Raw genomic sequence first — 13,407 nt, forward strand, 5'->3', positions numbered from 1 at the left:
TCCTGCAATCTTTCCAGCTGGCTCAATGACTTCATGCCCTGTGACAAATTTTATATTTTAATATAAATTCTATATTATATATAATCTATAATTTGGCATGTCATTTTGAATGACACCTGCCATAATATATAATTGAAATATTACTATTCACTCATATCATTTAAAAACTCTTTGATAATTTTAAACACACTGAAAATTATTTCCTGTTTACATTTATCAGAATATTGTCGACATGCTAAACTCTTAATGCTTTACAGTTTACAATCTAAATCTGTTTCTCTAGACATTCAATATGCACGTAAAAGGTTGAAAAAAAATGGTTGAAAGAACCATTCTCATCGGTTTGAGTGGCTTTCTTATGTAGCCTATAAATGTTGTATGCATGAAAATGTTTGTTCAGTGGACTTGATCAATATTGTATTAATATAGTATAGGAGAGTAGTTGGTCTGTTTGAAGGTATTTTGACTTATTAAAATAATGGCAATAACGTGATAATAATTTTATTGATGTAGCACGATGACGAAAGAGAGACTGTAAAATGTGCATTGAGGAGGGATGTAAAAATGGTCCCTTCCTGCCCCCTGCTGGACATTTACTGTAATATATAGGTAATTTACCCGAATAGCCTGCATCATTTGCTTAATAAACCCAGCAATGCTACATTGATATTTAGAAAAAGATGAAAACAAAAAACAAAACCTACATTGATATTTATTCTACACAGGGTATTCTCTACGACATAGAGACATGATTTTCACCCTAAAGTTTTTTATTAGCCTAATTTATTTAGTTTGTTCACTAACAACGTCCAACAGTGTTAAGAGAATTCTGTCCTTATTGATTTCTAAAAATCTATATTTTCAACTGATCTCAAATTATGTTTGAGTTTAGTTTTCTACTTTATTATAATAAAGTTTCTCATTATTATGATTCAGGTCATTATTTGGAGAAAGTTTTAATTATTAGCCTATGTGCTCAATTTTGACTAAAATGTGTCCCAAAATGTAGTCTCTCTTAACTCAAATTGTGTTTCTTCATCAGTCAGAATAAAAAGGTTTTGGAACAAATAAAATCAAAGGAGAGTGTTCACGCCCAAACACGCTTTTTTTTACTTAAATTATTATAAATAGTTTCCAATGTGAAAGCAGGTGTATATTACAAACGTTAACCGGATAAAGATGAAAGAAATTAAATGAGAGAACGGCGCGCTAAAAGCGGAAATGACGTATTTTGTTGTTACCCATCTCAGTGCTATCGTCATTGGTGGCATGGACGGGAAAACCAATCGCCTGGCTACCGTTACCTTCGCGTGCGTCTCTGGATTATAACATTTTCCCAGCGTTATTTGAAATGTTTTGTACTTGGCTTTGAATCATTGTCGTAAATATTACTCTCATCTCGAGCATTAATCGTCTGCAAGCAAACGGCTGCTTCTCGCGCTCTTGAGAAGATTCCTTCGTCAGTTAGCAAGTTTTGCTTCTGTAAACAAAATGGCGGACAATGAAGACGATAATAATTCAGCGTCCAAATCTGCTGCAGCGAAAATGGAAAACCTCGACGCGAGCGGATCTCTGCAGCAGCCCGAGACGACACAAACCGTAGCCGAAGCGGGAAATAATCAAGAAGACGCAAGCAAGACGCCGTCCACCGCAGAAGGGGGCGTTGATCAAGGCCTCGTCGAGTTCATGCACAGCGAGTCGGCGGTGGATGTCAGAGTTGTGGACGGTAACGTTACCCAGGAGGTGATCGGGCAGATCGTGAGCGGTGAGGTAATAACCGATTCCGATATCATAACGTCTTATGTTCAGGCCACTGCAGAGGCAGGTGTGACTGCTGAGTGCACCACTGTTAGCGGGGAAGTCTTAAACGCTCTTGCGCCGACGACCACCATCATTTACGTGCAGCCCGACGGCAGCTTCGTGGAGAGCTCGGGGTTATCTGCCGAGGAGCAGCAGCAGTTAATCGAACAATTAACCAAACAACAGTTGGTCCATGTGGAAGGTACTGAGACAGCTGTGAAAGCCTCCACTTCTCCCATAGTGGACGTACAGCAGGTTATAGTGAGTAAAGCACAGGTGATTGCTCAGGCCGAGCCGTCTGCGACCCACACAACGACCCCAAAAATACTACAGAGACCTGTCACGACGCAGACGACCTCCTACATCGCGCTGGAGTCCAGTAACATTAACTTGCAGCTGGCGACAGCGATCCAGCCGCAGCCGGTCAGTATCGTGCAGAACGCGTCGCAGCAGCTGCAGAGCGTCGCCAAACAGGTCGCGCTGCAGCAGTCGCAGAACGGAGGCCACACGACCGCACAGAAGGTAACACAGGGTCTCTCATAAGCTGTAGTAGGCTAATAGTATTACGAGACCATTCATTTTTTGTTTACAGTGCAGAATGTGAATGAAGGGCTTCTCAGAAAATCTGGAGTACTTTCTTTCTCTTCTTTTTTTTCTCTGCTTAACTTACTTCATTAGTATATATTAGGCTAACTTCTTTATAAACATTTGCCTCTCTCTCCTCCTCTTTCTTTCTGCATTTTCTTTAGTTTTTTAGTTTCTGTACTTGCTTCCATACGTACGTACGTACTTCTGCAGATACTGCCTTTTCCCACATGTCTCTATCTATCTATAGAATCTCTACCTCCTTCCCTTTGTACACTTTTCTCCTGCACACGTCTCCCTCTGTACATTCTTTCTTCCACAAATATTTCCTTCTGTACTTCCTCCATTTATTTTGTTCTTCATTTTCTCTGCACAGATTTCCTTCCATTAGTTTGCACATTCATTCTTCCTCAAGTATTTGCTTCTGTAAATCACTTCCTTTCTTCCGTACCTACTTCCTTCTGTAAATACTCACGCTTTACCACATGCACTTGTCTTTTTCAGTTTTTCTGCATTTCCTTCCTTCCATCCTTTCTTCCACACATACTACTTTCTCCTACAAGTATGTCATTCTTTACTTCCCTCCTCCATTCCTTTCATACTTGCTTTATTCTGCACAGATTACCTTTCATTCCTCCTCCTGTACATTTGTTCCCACAATCATTTCCTTCTGTACGTCCTTTCAAACATGCTTCCTTTTTTCTTCCACACAAATTCTTACTTATTTTCCTTAAATATTTGTGTGTATCTTTTTTGATCCACAAGTATTTCCTCCTTTGCTTTCTTGCTTCTTTTTTTTCTTTCTTTTGTGCAGACTTCCTACAGTACTTCTTCATTCCACAATGTTTTCCTTATATTCTTATTTCCGTCCCTCTGTTCTTGCTTCCTTACATACTACCTTTCTTCCACAAGTGTTTTTTTTTGTACTTTCTTCCTGTATTTCTTTTTTTCTTCACATACTTCCTTCCATATCTTTTTCTCAATACATCCATCCTTCCTTAAAAATTGTGCATTACATAAAGAAATTATTCAAATTGTAAAGTACTTTGGATCATATAGCCTATTAATTTATGATTTCACTATGTATCATTAATTGTAGTAATTCTGATATATGGGCAGAAACTTTGGTCATTAACAAGTTTTGTAAAATATATATTTTTTACAGTATTATTATTACAAATGCATCCTTCTAACTTTTCTTTAGGATCCTGCATGCAATTAGTCAGATGCATTAACTGAATTTAGTCCACCGACTGAAGCAAATTAGATACCCATTTATCTCCAAAGTTAATGTTGTTGTTTTTTTCACACTTTTAATTATTCAGGCAGCTGAGCCCATCCAAATTCAAGTTCAGGCACCTCTGAAGCAAGACAATAAACTACGGCAGACAACTCCAATAACAATTTTACAGCCGCAGAATCTGTCAGCCAGTCAGCCGCTGGTGAAGGTTTCAACCGTAGGAACATTAAGCAGCCCACAGATCATCCACATCACCCCTGTGCCTGGACAGCAGCAATATTTCTTACAAAACCCAAACGATCCTCCTATTCAGCTTCTCCTTCAGAAACCAGCTCCTGTTGTTAGCACCATTTCTGTCCCAATTAGCAAAGTACACGTCCCTGCACCTGCCACAGTCAAGAGTCCCCCAGCCAAACCAGTAGTTCCTACCCCAAAGATCCTAGTGCCGTCTCCAAACGTTTCATCTCCTCCAGCCAAGGTAACAATTCCTTCCAAAGTCATTACTGCAGAAACAAAAACTGCAACTCCAGCCATTGGAAAGGACACACAGAAAGTAAAAAATCGCCAGAAGAAGCCTCTGAAAATCCAGACCCGCTCTGGTCGGGTGTCCAGACCACCTAAGCACAAGGTGAAAGACTACAAGTTTATTAAGAACGAGGACTTGGCGGAAAGCCACCAGTCAGATTCAGATGACTACTCTGAGATAAGTGTAGAGGACGAGGAAGGAGAGGAGAGCAAGAAGAAGTCCTCAGATGTGACACTCAACCTCCGTGACAAAGCCTTTAAATGTGATACCTGTGAGAAAGCGTACATCGGCGTCGCCGGTTTGAACAGACACTATAAGCTAAATCCCACACATGACAAGAACCCAACTCCACCTCAAGCAGAAGACCTCTCCAAAACTAGAGACGAACAGCCTTCAGGAACAGAAGTCACAGAGACTAGTCAAGTGAAAACACTCAGTATTCAAAAAGTAAGATGATTTGTTTTTCTTGCTTGATATTAGGTCTCGGATCATTCAGAAAATTAATCCGATTGATCAGATAAACGCATATAAAATATTTCAGGTTCAAGACATTGGGAAAGTAGAACCCAGGAGACCTGGGCGGCCCAGGGGACCAGGACGGCCTGGTCGTCCTAGGAGGCCTGGGCGGCCACCTAAAAGAGGACGACCAGGACGGCCACCCAAGTACCCCAGAGGAATGACCTTGGAGCAGCAAGCTCAAAGACAGAGGAATCGACTTAAAGAAGTAAGATCTGTTTGCTATACAAATGTGTGCTGAGTGTGGGTATTATCCAGACATTCAGATCAGTTATGCATGCATTTATGGCTTCTTATGTAGTGACTGTTACATCGGTGGTTTACACTGGTTTACATATCTGTTGCATCACATCATGTAACTACTGAGTACAATGCTTGGGTGGGTGATATAAGCATAATGTTCTAACAGTATTCCCAAAATGTTGGTTGATTCAGTGGGATTCAAAAGTCCACTTGTTAAAAAGCTTCTGTTTAGCATTTTTGTAATTTAGTAGTTTCTCTCTTGACAAACTATGTTGTCAATTTGAAATAATGAAAAGTTGAATTATAACGATTAACTTTTTGTAGAATGTCTTAAGGACCATTCACATCAAATATGATAGTTAGTGCCCAACTCTAAATATGACTTAGAAAAGTAGGAGAAGCCACTGATTATACTAATTCTCAAATATAATAAATTATTTGCACTTCGAGAGAGCAGATGAAACAAAATGAATGCGGTCTTGCTTTCGGAGATGAATGTCAGCTGTTTGGGAACACAGTTGTGGCAGACCGTTCTGGGAGGCAATTATACAGAAATACTTTGACGACAGACTTTGTTCGGGCACTTCAGAATGACCATAACATTTCAGATGCTGTGCAACAAAATCAGTCTGCTGGTTAGTCAGGTTGCCATCCCATAATGCAAAGTCACATGACTTTCTTGAATGCTCATGCGGGATTTATTCGCTAAATGCTTTCCATCTCCCATTATTCGCATTAAGCCTTTTTTGCACGTCAAAAACCACCTCAAGCGAGTGTAAAAACTTTTTGTGAAGTAAGGGATTTCTTTTCGAAATTTGGTGTTTCCATAAGAAACACCATAGCTTAACATAGCTTGTGTCATTGTTGTTATAGTTGTGGTGTGGACATCCCTATTATTATAGTATTAGAATGAAGTACACGAACTGTGAGGTCCACATGGTTGTATAAAACCGGATCATCAAGATTGCATGGATCGGGGGCATGCTCCACATGGAATTTCTTTTAAAGATATTTGCTTCACTTTGTAGTCACTTAAAGGTATTTAAAAAAAATATTTTTTACTATCTTGTATGTCCAGAACTGTAATTTTTCACACACAAAAAAAGAACATCTTGTTGCAACATTGTACAAAAATCAAGATTAAATATATTTGGTCAAAATCCCATGTTATAAAAGATGAAGTGCTATGCAGGCTATTTACGACAATATTCGCTGATTAGACGGCAAAGCTGACATAAAATGCAAAACGTTTGGCCTCTCTCTCTTCCCACTTCTAAAGCCTCAAATACATAAAATTCTTTATTTGCCCTTGTAAGATGATATGCCCCCCCTCCCCCCATTAAAACACTTTCTCATTGGATCTAAGCAAATTTCATAGGTGACCTATTTTGTTCTGAAAAAAGTGAGTTGTCACTGAAAGGTGAGGAATTTGCATCTATGGATATTGTAATGTTCTGATAAATATTCTCATTACTGCAATGGTAGCAGTTAATGAAATCACTGATACTGATAGCAATTACTGAACTTCTTTCATCTCTCTTCAGTTTATTAAACAGTATGATGATGAAGATCTCATGGAAATTGTTCTTCCACGTCTGGCCAGAGTCATGACTGTATGGGAGTTTGTGCTGATGAAGGTATGTTTAGATATTCGGAAGCATGGCATATATTTTCCTAGTTGTCCATTTCTCACTGTAAAATACCATGGAAGCATTTCATGCACACTTACACTGTGCTTGTCCCTGTAGGTGGAAAAGGGCTACCCGTCTAAGCAACAGTTCCCGAGTGTGTACCATGAATTTGAACAACTACACAGCCAGGTGAAGAAGATGGCCCTAGAGTATTTGCACACTTCACCTGCCTCACGGCCAGCTATAGAGGTCAACAACATGGGAGTAAGTAATCGCAAGACATTTAGCCACTGCAGCATTGTGATCAAACCTGAATACCATACAAATTTTCTGTTATTCCAGGTTTTACAATCTCTGGGTATAACCGATCCCAATGCACTAAAACTCCTGACTTCCTCTGATGGACAACAAAGTCAAAAGACAAATCAGTCAGAGCCACGAACAAATCAGGCCACCAAGAGCCTACGGAGTATTGAGGTACCTTCTGAGCAAAAATCATTCCAGTGAAGACTCCTGTATGCAAGTATCACACATTGCTCAGCTGCAATTTCAGAATGATTTAATTCTGTCTAATAACCAGATGCTCTGCCTGAACCTCCAAATATGATGCTCTTGTGAGGAACCCCCTTTGTAAAATGTAAAGGCAGCTATACATTTTCATGTACAAAGACAAATTTGAATAGTCTTAACTAAATAATTGAATACTCAAAAGCTTGTATTTTGAATGTATTAAATTATTAAAATGTTATTTAAAGAATATTTGCTTTGTATTAAGTTTACTTAGATCTTTATATGAACAGTATTAGGGTAATTAATGTAAGATAAACCTTTACATGAAAGAAAGATGTTTTATTTTTCTTACTGTAAAAGTCTAGGGTTTTTAATAGAATAAAATAATCTTGATTAATCTCATGGATTATGATCAGCCTTTAGAAATCAGAATGAAACCATTAATATCAAATACATGATGAAAACATTATGAAAGCATAACATCAAAAACATGATGAAAGTTGTGCTAAACGTCTTTTTTGTATTTTAGTACAATTTATTCATGTGATGGCAAAGCTGAATTTCCAGTGGCTTTAGTGTCACATGATCTTTCAGAAATCATTCTAATATGCTGATTTGCTGCTCAAGAAACATTTTCTCTTTTTTTCAGTTGTGCTGCTTGATATTTTTGTGGAAACTTTGATACATTTTTTTTTTAAGATTCTTTGATTAATAGAAAGTTCAAAAGGACAGCAATTATTTTAAATATAAATATTTTGTAACATTATGAACAATTTTACTTTTGATTTCATATGTCCTTGTTGAATAAGTGTTTTTTGTTTTCTTATTGACCTCCACCTTTTGTGTATTTGAAGTTGACCTTGACAGCCTTATTATTTTTTTTTATTTATTACTCTCTTAAATTTTCTATGGACCCTTGATGTAGTTGGCACTTTTATTTATTTTTGTCATGCTTTGCTGCTTTTGGGTTTTGAACCAGCAACCTTTCATTTACCTACGTTCATATTATCACCACTCCACTTAGAGCTGTTTTGGGCTGCTTGTCATAATTTTATGTGAACAAAATACATTTTACAGTTGTATGGTAATACTTTTTTTTTTTTTTTTTTACTATGTTTGTCTTAGAATGCCAAAATGCTGCCTCCTGCAAAAAGGTTTAAAATGGGAAACTGCAATGAAGAAACCAATGGCTATCAAGTTAATCAGAATGGCATCCAGAAGGACGAGAGTATTGATGGCTCTATGCTGCGTAAGCCTCAGGTGGTGCTAACCAGACTGGAGAACTTGAGTTCTGTAGATCTAACCACTGACGACGCTACACAGAGCACTGAAAATGCCATCCCGGAGTGGACCGAGGAAGAGCCCATGGAGACGGAAGTGCCTTCTTTGGATTCTGATGCCACAAAAACCACAGAAGATCCAGAGATCTCCAAGGTTCTGAACAGTAGCGGCATCGTCGATATTGCGGATCAGATGAAACAGCTGGAACAAGCTCTGAACACAGACTCGGAGATTAAGAACTCAGAAGAACCTGCTCAACAAGAGGTTCAAGATTGCCAGACTGATGCTCTCGAAGATCCAGAGGCCAGTCAGGTGGTGCAGCAAGAATCTCCAGTAATTATCCAGACAGCAGAGGGGCTTGTGATGCAGAGCGCAGAGGAGTTAGCCGCCAAAGGTATTGTCATTGTCAACGGGCCCGATGGCACCATGATGCACATCGAGGCACCTGAAGGAGTTCCTTTAGAAACCGTTCATGCCCTGCTGGGCATTGAAACTGAACGAAAGACTTAATGGAGTCACATCTTCACTTTGTTTTTGTCCATTATTCACACCATACTTACGTTCTGTCTGCGATATGGTGTTTTTTCAATGAACTTTTATTGCATTCTTTGTAAATTTGTATAAAAACAGTATTATTATATATTAGTGTTTTTTCTGTTTATACAAAAAAGGCATTGTTCATTTCCAATTTTAGAATGTTCACTTATGTTAGCATATCTTAGCTATTGGTTTCGGAGTCCATGACTATGTAGCTGCGCGTTACACATCTCACGGGGAAAGTGATGACATGGTGGGAAATACTTGTAACAACACTAAATCGTGGAGGGAATCCAGTGCTTTTCATTCTGGAAACTGAATCTCACAACATGCACAGATGGGAGAAAAGAAAATACTATCTGCCAAAACTAAGTTATGGACTCGGGTTCAGTAAAAGCTGTGGTATGATTTTTGCGATACTGTGTCCACTTAGTTGGCCATCCAATGAAATCTGTACGTAACCGTTCCTTTATGTTAGAAAACCAGGCTGTAGTTACAATACAGTTTAAATTGGTACCCCATTACATTTTATTTATTCAAACACTTTTGAACGTTCATTTGTTTGAAAATTAACCCTTATCTTAAGGCTGAAAATAGTTGACCCCTAGATGTCTGACCTAAAAATATGGTATTTTGTGAGGGGGGCTGTTTCGGTTTTGATAACTGGCCACTCCAAGCAGTAAGAAAACGCTCTAGATTTATAAAACAAACGGAGAAGTCTTGAGGTGCTTATAAATCTTAGACTGTAGCCTCAGATGTTCCATTGTTTCTGTTCTTTAGTAGTTTGTCTAGTGCATTAGTCATTTGAAAAGTTGTTGCACTATTTTATTACTTTTTATATAATATCTGATTTACTGTGTTTTTGAAACATCTCAGCATTTTTAATACAAAGGGACATGTTCAAATATGACATTAAAACTTTTGTGAGTGAGTTTATGGAGTTAAGACTTTGTATGGTACAGACTGCTTACAGGGAAGTAATACAGTATAAAAATAAGATATTTTTGAGAAATAAATTTGAAGGTTAAACATTAAAATCAAAGCTGTATACATGTCATGACATGCTTTTAATTTGTTTACATAGTCCTCTTGCATAGACTGAATCACAAAGGTCTGTGACCGGTTTCCAATAGCAAACTCTCTAGTAGCAGTTTTCCACTGTCCTCAATGTAGGGTTGATACAGCCATGATGACAGGTAGACCATGGAAAGATCAGCATTAGCAGTGTGGGCCAATTCTTGTAGTATAGTCTTCTTCAGCACCAACTCCTGCTTGTATGACTCGTAAAGCTTGGAAGATACTTCAACTGTGAAAAGGACAAAGTTCAAATGATTTTTTCTTCATCAGAACAGATTTAGAGAAATGTAGCATTACTTGCTCACCAACAGATCCTCTGGAGTGAAAGGGTGCCGTCAGAATAATCCACATGACTCCAGTCCATCAATTAACATCTTGTGAAATGAATAGAGAAAAGTGTCTTTATGAGCTGTTAAGACTCCCGTTCTGACGGCACCCATTCAGAGGGTCCATTGGTGATCAATTGATGTAATGCCAAATTTCTTTAAATCTGTTATGATGAAGAATCTAATTTAGATCTTGGATGGATTCGTGTGAGTAAGCACTAAGATTTTCATTTTTGAGTGAACTACTCCTTTAAGGAGTCACATTTTCTGGGAAAGCAGATGATTGCTTCATACTAAATTAAGTAGTTTTCATAATAATTTATAACTAATTAATTTATACATAACACATGTAAGAATTACAGACCTTACACACACATGAATTTAAACCAATTTTATGAAAGTAAACGTTGGACATACAGATCAAAGAACACATTAATAAACAGAAAATGGTATTGTTTGATAGCTGATGGTTAAGCATTTCTTCCTCTTACCAAACTGTTGAGTGGACCATGTGTGAAAGAGTGGTGCTGCTCTTCCTTTCTCTCCATACTGGAAAGCTTCTAACTCACAGATCCCGCGCTCGGCATGGACCATCTTCTCCATCTTTGACAGCATGTTTGCCTTGGGCGAAACAATTTAGACTACAGAAAAATGTACAAACATTAAGTATTGCTAACGCTCGTTCTGCAAAAGGTACCATTTTGTCCACAACGTCTTGTAACTTCACACATTCTTTCTCCAGCTCTTGGTTGCTCTGTTTCAGATTCTGTGAAAAGTCTCCAGCTGCCAAACTGCCTCCTTCCATCACAACATCAGGCTCAATGTCTGATCTGTGAACAGACATGATGGAGAAAACAGGTTATAGCTATAAGAGTTTACACACACAAATGAATATATAAACGCATTCGAATTTTACTATACATTATAATTTATATTTATAGTATTTCTGTTTGATTGACAGGTAAAACTTACTTTTTGCTCAGTCCCAGATTAACAATTTTAGTCGCAATCGTGGATCCCTCTTCGTTTAATCGCTCCCATTTCAGGATGAGATTATGCCAATCTGCGGCGTCGTCCTTTAATTTTCTGGCAGTTCCGGTCAAATTACCCTTTTTTCCTGGGGTCGTGGACTCTGACATAATGCATTTAATAGTGCTTATTTTAATGTTAATGTGTACAATGCAATAACATTAGCTGAAGGTTGTCGCGCTTTTTCTCATCCAGTAACTTGAATATGAACAAATGACCTGTTGGCAAATAAATTTCTTCTTCAAAAAATCTTTGTTAGTTGTTATTCCATTCCTTCACGAAGTATTTTAGTTCATCACAAACTCATGTGTTCCTTCTACTCTCTCTCTCTCTCTACTTCTGTCGTTTTGTGCTACGACTATTGCAAAGCTTTTTAGGGCCACCTACTGGAACATTTATATCATTACATAGCTGTCTGAGGGGCTTCTGTCAGCGGTCGGCTCATCGCAGTTTACACTTTGCGATAGAGGGTCTCTGCATTACTTTTTTAAATTTCAGTTACTAGTGGGTACAGCCCTAATTCTCGTTGTTTCGTAGTTGTACTCGTGGTATAGAGTCTCTTTTGTGTTTTGGTTTGGTCTCAAATTAAAACCTTGCATCCATAAGAGTAAAAAGCTTTTTATGCTTTGTCTCAGGTCATTCACAGCCTTGTTGATGTTGTCTGTGTTACTGATGTTTATAATGTGAAGATATTATAATGAAGATATTCCAAGATGTTTTATCAGAGAATCTATTTGACCTGTCACATTGAGCCCAACACCCATTTATAGCGGTGCATACAAGCTCTAGACTGCAGAACTTTATACTTGCTGATGAAGGTCCATCTAATTCAACATAAGCCTTAAGATGCCTGTTGTTCTTGCAGTCTCTCTCTCTTTTATTAACATTTCTCTAAAATTAAAATGTGTATACATTTGTTAATGCACTGTATTACGATATACATCAAGAACAAAAACTTTATTCTTAATAAAGACACAAAGGCTGGAGGGATGGAAGGTCTAACTTAACTAACTACATCTAAACTGTTTACAATATGTACACATCCCCAGGCGAGTAGTTCCACAAGACGCAAAAACTACTGACACAAGCCAAGGCGCCAGACGCAACCAAAGGCTTGCCAGCCCCGCAAGACGCTAAGGCTGTAGGGATGGAGGGGCCACTCGTGTCAGCCCACCAGACTCAGGGCTGGCCCTCTTTTCCATGACTTATAGGAGGACCTGAAACAGAATGTGTGAGCATTGACTATATTGTTGCAGCGGATATTGAATAATAAAAGGAAGCTGATATCCATGTTGAGATAAATAAACCTAACCAACAAAAAGGCAAAAAATAAACAAACGACCTAATGTTAATATATACATTTCATCTTATCTTAGACTTAGTACCTTGAACCAGTCATGGAACAGCATCTCCTCCAAATGAAGCCTCTGTTCTGGGTTGCTCTTCAGGCAACCTCGAATGAAATGGCAACATTCTGTGCAGAAAGTTGGGGGAAAATGTCTGATTGTTACCCACAACTTCACACCTGCATTGTTAACTTGGAAAGATTCCTGCAATATCCATTAGGATATTGTGATACTCTTTTTAGGATTAGGATACTCTTTTTCTGTTTTCTCCTGCCCGCCTCCTCCTTCACCTTTACCCACAGGCGTCTCGTCAGGACGAGGATGGACCTCCGTCTTGTGGTCGGTGGGTGTAACTGGTGTACGGGGATTGACATCGTGCACACACTCATCACCTCCTTCTTCCACCTTTTCTCTCCGAGAAAGTCGCTGTCCCATATTCACCACACGATAAAAACGCTATCAACAACTGTAAACACCGCTGATGATAACTACTCCTTAACTCGCCACAAAGCGAGCAGGTGAGTTTCTCGCCTTTATAGTCTTATCCAACGTTCTAAAACTCTTGGAATTCTTTTATGATGTCACACTCAGCTGAAAGCAGGAGATTCTATCAAAGCTTAAGCTACAATAATAAGAAAAGTATCTAATGATGAATAATCATGTTTGCAACATTTCTTTTATTTTTACATATTGTATTCATTAATGTTTCTATGGTTCGAAATGTGGAATATTTTATTGTAAATAAAAAAGATGTTCACCA

General features: G+C 38.4%; 2 protein-coding genes across 3 annotated transcripts; one reads left to right on the plus strand and one right to left on the minus strand.

Moving 5' to 3' along the window:
* The first annotated feature begins 1,248 nt into the window (after positions 1–1,248).
* Positions 1,249–9,925, plus strand: znf839 (zinc finger protein 839). The gene is made up of 7 exons (XM_079386035.1): positions 1,249–2,322; positions 3,711–4,598; positions 4,693–4,875; positions 6,455–6,547; positions 6,659–6,805; positions 6,884–7,018; positions 8,177–9,925. The coding sequence occupies exons 1-7, from the start codon at positions 1,492–1,494 to the stop codon at positions 8,840–8,842; spliced, it is 2,943 nt and encodes a 980-aa protein (XP_079242161.1). The 5' UTR covers positions 1,249–1,491; the 3' UTR covers positions 8,843–9,925.
* Positions 9,676–13,154, minus strand: LOC306850409 (cyclin-dependent kinase 2-interacting protein-like). 2 transcript variants are annotated; one of them, XM_079386037.1, is made up of 5 exons: positions 12,687–13,154; positions 11,245–12,518; positions 10,970–11,102; positions 10,764–10,893; positions 9,676–10,175 (listed from the first exon to the last, which is right to left on the minus strand). In XM_079386037.1, the coding sequence occupies exons 2-5, from the start codon at positions 11,409–11,411 to the stop codon at positions 9,973–9,975; spliced, it is 633 nt and encodes a 210-aa protein (XP_079242163.1). In that variant the 5' UTR covers positions 11,412–12,518; positions 12,687–13,154; the 3' UTR covers positions 9,676–9,972. The 2 variants fall into 2 exon arrangements, 1 of the variants encoding a protein (XP_079242163.1); XR_013782402.1 differs by lacking the exon at positions 12,687–13,154 and adding an exon at positions 10,252–10,320 and having other exon boundaries at positions 9,677–10,175; positions 11,245–11,663.
* Positions 13,155–13,407: the final 253 nt, after the last annotated feature.

Source organism: Barbus barbus, assembly GCF_936440315.1.
Source record: "Barbus barbus genome assembly, chromosome: 30".
Lineage (NCBI taxonomy): Eukaryota > Metazoa > Chordata > Actinopteri > Cypriniformes > Cyprinidae > Barbus > Barbus barbus.

Coding starts and splice junctions, on each gene's coding strand:
- LOC306850409 (XM_079386037.1), bottom strand. CDS start 11,411: ATGTCAGAGTCCACGACCCCAGGAAAAAAGGGTAATTTGACCGGAACT. Junction 11,103..11,244: donor AATCTGGGACTGAGCAAAAA/GTAAGTTTTACC, acceptor GTCTGTTCACAG/ATCAGACATTGAGCCTGATG. Junction 10,176..10,763: donor ATGGTCCACTCAACAGTTTG/GTAAGAGGAAGA, acceptor TCCTTTTCACAG/TTGAAGTATCTTCCAAGCTT.
- znf839 (XM_079386035.1), top strand. CDS start 1,492: ATGGCGGACAATGAAGACGATAATAATTCAGCGTCCAAATCTGCTGCA. Junction 2,323..3,710: donor GCCACACGACCGCACAGAAG/GTAACACAGGGT, acceptor TTAATTATTCAG/GCAGCTGAGCCCATCCAAAT. Junction 6,548..6,658: donor GGGAGTTTGTGCTGATGAAG/GTATGTTTAGAT, acceptor TTGTCCCTGTAG/GTGGAAAAGGGCTACCCGTC.